Here is a 5,046-nt window from a genome sequence, read left to right as displayed (position 1 = left end):
GGCAAGGGTTCCAAGCCAGGACATTGGATATTCCTGGGCTGTTCAAGACTTGTGAAGCCACTTTTAAAAAGCCAGACGTGTGGTGACCAACTGACATGCTCCTTAAACATCTTTTCTTCTCATTTCTGCGAAGAACAAGTGATTTTCGGCAAGATACTTAAGCGATGCCTCTTCTTTACAAATCATTTCCTTTTTTAAAATCCAAAATGTTAAGCTAAATGCTGCTTGCACATAGGTTTAACTTTATGGTGCTGACCCCTCATGGCAGGAAGGGGCGGAGGACAGGCGTTCTTGGCCGCTGCTATCAATTGGGCCTGAAAAAGTCTCTGGGGAAAGATCCAACAGTGGCTTCCGCGGCCAGTAAGCAGTGGACTCAGTTACTACTTGACCTGATTCTATGACTGTCTGTCCGGCTCAAATGCTTCTTTCAGAATGTGAAGCATCTCAAACAGTCTAAGCTGCCCAACTACACTCTCCATCAGGTTGTTCCGCGATCTTCCTTGAGGCCTATAGGAACACTTCAAGGAAAACCCAAAGAACATGTGAGTTGAATTATGTTCCTCCCTTGGGATGTCCTGGAAGCATAGAGGTGTCTGAAAGCTATATATAGTGTCTAGGAAAATAACCATTTTTGAAATGTTGCACAGACACTAACAATTCTTCCAGAACTCCTTGCTGATGTGAGAAGTCATAATGTGAGGGCAGCACAACTGATTAACCATGGGGTCCTACTGACCCCCAGAAGCTGTCAACATGCAGGTCCCCTGCCCCGGCAGAGTGGCCACTGGGGACACGGGCAGGGTTTCCATCCAAACAGGAAAAAATCCAGGGCTCGGTGTACACATTTCACAGCTTTTTATTGAGATTCAGAGGTGGATGTGCTCACTGTCCCAGTTTGCCCAGGCCTTCCGCTGCATGGGTGACAGCATTTGTGACTGTGTTGGTCACCGTCTCAGTGACTTCCTTCACCACCTTGTCCCCTGTATCTTGGGCCTTCTTTAAGGCATCGGCAATGGCTGTCGGGAAGAAAGAAGAATAAAGTCCGGTGAGCTAAGTAAACATTTCCAGCTGGTAGGGCTGGAGTGGCCTGTGGGATGTGGTTCTTACTGGACTGTGCCCTGGAGGAGCCCCAGTGGGACAGAGGGCAGCGGGGCTCCCAGAGGAATGCATTCAAGTGTGGTTTTATTTCCCCCCACAACTTGGGTTTCTGCAGTCCAGAGCGAGACAGCATTTGCTCCCCTCAAGGGCGCACTGCCTACTCAGACCTCATTTCTCTGTCAGCTGCCTGCTTCTGTCTTTTGGTCATTTTTATATCAGTTCATCATTTCTATTTACAAATGCTTTTCTTCAGTGTGTGGTTTTTCTTTTGGCTCATCCCATTTTTTTTTTAATTATGGAAAATTTAGAAATCTTGTATTGTCAGATTTACCTAATATTTCTTTTATGGCTGTTAGGTTTTCTGTCATAGTTAAAGCAATCCTCTCCTTTCCCAGATTACCCAATTTATCCTTTCCCAGATAATCCAGATTACCTTCTCTTCTAACAGTCTAACAATTTCATATATTTAATACAGAGCCCTTGACCCCTCTAGAATCCCTTTTGTTGTAAGGAAGGAGGTATTTTTACATCACTATACTATAGCACGCGCACACACACACACACACACACACACTTCCGTAAATTTATATTTATATAAATAGAGAATTTTATGTCTGAAATGTTTTTTGTCCAAGCCGGCTGCCACATAGTCGTTTGTGACACCGTCTTAATGTGCCCCAGAAAGGACTGTGTGGATAGATCTTGCTTTAGCAAAGTACAGTCTGTGGTCTCAGATGAGTGTTGCTAATTGCATACTGCCTGAAAGGATGCATTGTCAAGGTCAGGGCTTGACCTGGTTAGGCAAAGAACCACTGCTCCCAGCACCTAGCTTCTCTCCTTCCCTGGTTCCAGCCCCAGCCGTACCTTTCTCTCCAGCTTCTTTGGCGTGTTCCACCACCTCCTTGACCACCCCCTCCACGGCGTGAACTACAAAGAGGAGAAGCCCACAGTGAAAACACAGTACAAGCCAGCTGCTTCTCAATGCGGCGCCCAGACCGCTCTGGATATCCTGGACATCACCGCAGGCAGGACGAGGCAGCCCATAGGAAGGAGCCCCAGCTGGCTTGCTTGAGAGACTCCCGTGGGGCCTGGCTGCTGGGACACAAGCTGAGGTGAGCCAGACAAAGGCATGGGGCTCTCCATGGCCCTTGGCCGGCCTGGCAAGGCCTGGAATGCAGAAGAGCAGGCCCTCCTGCCCGCTGGGGGCCTGGGGCCAAGGTGGAATATATCTATATAATCTCCCAGATGAGGGCACCTTCGGGCGCGCTGCTGGCCTGCCTCAGCCTGATGGAAGCTGCAGCGGGAGGCCAAGTCCCAAAGCCATCTACAGCAAAACCAAGGCCCCAGAGCAATTCCTCCAGCAGGAGAGAACTCTCTGACCGCCCAGGAATCTGACGTTTGGGTGGCAGTGGCTAGAACTGCAAGATTTTGGAGTCAGAAGAACTGATTCTGATTCTACCTCCACTGTGTGCTGCTTGGTTCCCTCACCTGCGGACTGGGGGTGGGACTAAGCTCAGAGCCAGTGGCAGGTGTGACCGGGCAGGGAAGGCCAGCTGCAGCTTAACCGATGAAAGACAGACGTGTCTGCCGCAGCCAGCCAGGAGGAACCACAGAGGCCAACCCGGACACGGGGCTGTGTTTCACAAAATGCCCGCTGGGACCCAGACTCATCTCCAGCATACAGTTGTGGGAGTCTGTGTACAAGAAAAGGTTTCTGGGGACTTGAAAGAAATTCAAAATGTCCTTTGGATAAACCCTAGGGGCTGACATTGAACAGAATCAGACTTGGTGGTTTCTTAGTGAAGAAATGCTTGAAGCTCTAAACTGATGGTAAAAATAAAAATCCATTTTTCCTTTTTCTGTAGATGATAATCAAAATAGGCTGTTTTTGATACGGAAGGGCTCCCAGGTTTCCAGACGGACAGATTCTAGCTACCCAAAGCTCACCCAAGCACCACGGCTCTCCCCGTGTCCCCTGAGCTGGAGTCGCTTCTGCTCTCAGTCACAGACTCCAGAAACGGGTCTGACCCGGAGAGGTCTGTTTGGGGTACTGGACCCCTTATGACTCCACCCAGGCTGCCCTCCTCAGCTTCCATACCCCTCACTTCCATTCTGTCCTTGTGGGGCTGACTGGCCAGGGTTGTCAAGGGGCCAAGGCCTACCTCCAGTCTGCTGGGATCCGCTTTCAACGGGCCCCAGCCCTCCCAGCCTTAGGAGAAGGGGCCCCGGTGGAAAGGAGCCTCGGGCTTCTTACCAGCTTCCTCAGTGGCTTTCTCAGTGCGGTGGGCCAGGCCCTCAGCAGCAAGTTTCCCCAGGCCTCCCAGCATCGTGAGATGACAGGGGGCAAGCAAGCAGGATGCTGGCGCCTGGCCCCGCGTCCTTTTATAGATGCCCGGGATGCCTGCCTGGGCTCTGGAGCATGGGGCCCCCGCCTAAGCCAAGTAGGAGATCAGCTGGTTAGTCAGCATAGGTGGAGGCAGGAGGAGGAGGCTGGGTGGGGCCACCCCAGCGCTGTGAGGGCAACCTTGCCCCTCTGGCAGTATGAGACCCCTACACCTTGTATTCTGGGACCCTGTGAGGGTCGGGGACTGGACAGAGAAGCCAGCTCTGGGACATGTCCCTCCCCCAAAGCAGGAGGCCTGATTTTTTTGCAGGATGAGAGGCAACTGGGGACCCCTGCCAGCCCCCTGAGTTTTGAGCTTCCCACATCGCTGGCACTGGTGCACTCCCAGACAAGGCCTAGGATTTCCAGCCTGCCGGTCAGGATCCCCAGGGTGGCCTCGTTAGGGGCTTGAGGGCCTGGGGACCTGGGGACCTGGATGGCTGCTCAGGCCAGGAACACAGTAAAGTGGGGGCCACTGGACCCCAAGACCTCAGCTCTGCAGTCTCTGCAGCTTTCACTAGAAATTTGAGGGGTTGGGGGTGGGGGCCTCATCATGGTACCTTGCCCTAGGCTGAGGAGGATACAACATTAACCAGAAACACAGTCACCCCTGGCTTGCCGTCAGCTGCTTCTTGCTCACAGGAGCACCTGAGCACCCGAACGGCCCAGCACGGGAGCAACTAGTCCAGGAGGGAGCCTGGCCATCCCTGCACCTTGGGGTCTGGCTTCTTGCAGAGGCCCAGTGCCCCCCAGGAGGTCCTAGAAGAGTAGATGGAGGACGCCACCACCACTAGGGGAGGTGTGTCTGGTGGCCCTAGCCAGAATTCCAGAAAGCCACTCCACCAGCCCCTGATGTATCACATGCTCAAGGGACCAGGCTGCCTCCCTAGTTATTCAGGATGGAGAGAGATGCCTCAAGCCACATGCCATGTGCCACACCCTTTAGTCACTGGCCCAACCTGAGCCTCAGTTTCCTCATGTGTAAAATGGGGACAGCCATGCCTTCCTGGCCATGTCACTGATAGTCGGTGGGGTCACGTGTGCAAGCTCTTGGTTAACTTCTATTCCCTCCCCCTTGTCACTGATGTGCTTGGCAGTGAGCCCTGAATGACCAGTGGGTGGGCCAAAGAGTAGAGGGAGCAGACGGCTGGGGATTGTGACCCCAATGGCCAGGGATCACGGAAGAAAAGTCCTCCCAAGTCCCTGTTCATGCCATCCAGGCCTAGGGTAGGAGTCTGAAGCGGCCTCCCCGCTGCCTGCTCTCTCAGCCCTCAGAGCTTTTCAGGAGGGTGTGGTGAGCCCTAATTAGTGTTTACCTGATGGGGCCCTCACAGCCTGGGTGTTATGGGGCTGAGGCCCTCCCACATTCCTGATTGGTGTTAGGAGGCCCCAAGCTGTGACCAGCACCCCCGGGAGGGAGGGGGTGTTGTGGCAGCAGAAACTCTGGGTCACAGGGTCACAGCAACCACCTGTCATTCTCCGCTGACAGGAGTGGTTGGGTCTTAAACAACTTGGAGAGGCCCTCTTTGAGGGAAAAAACATAATACTACTACTCTTGCAAGTGT

The 5,046-nt window shown here is 53.1% G+C and overlaps 1 protein-coding gene across 1 annotated transcript; it reads right to left on the bottom strand.

Annotated features, from left to right (window-relative positions):
• Nucleotides 1-848: 848 nt before the first annotated feature.
• LOC111145440 (protein FAM25A-like) lies at nt 849-3,425 on the bottom strand. Its single transcript, XM_022500331.1, has 3 exons — nt 3,353-3,425; nt 1,963-2,025; nt 849-1,016 (listed from the first exon to the last, which is right to left on the bottom strand). The coding sequence occupies exons 1-3, from the start codon at nt 3,423-3,425 to the stop codon at nt 883-885; spliced, it is 270 nt and encodes an 89-aa protein (XP_022356039.1). The 3' UTR covers nt 849-882.
• Between the last annotated feature and the right edge of the window lie 1,621 nt (nt 3,426-5,046).

This window comes from Enhydra lutris, unplaced genomic scaffold (assembly GCF_002288905.1).
Source record: "Enhydra lutris kenyoni isolate GAN:26980312 unplaced genomic scaffold, ASM228890v2 scaffoldscaffold12, whole genome shotgun sequence".
NCBI classification, from domain to species: Eukaryota; Metazoa; Chordata; class Mammalia; order Carnivora; family Mustelidae; genus Enhydra; species Enhydra lutris.
Note: the sequence above shows the minus strand (reverse complement) of the source record. Positions and strands in the feature narration are given on the sequence as shown.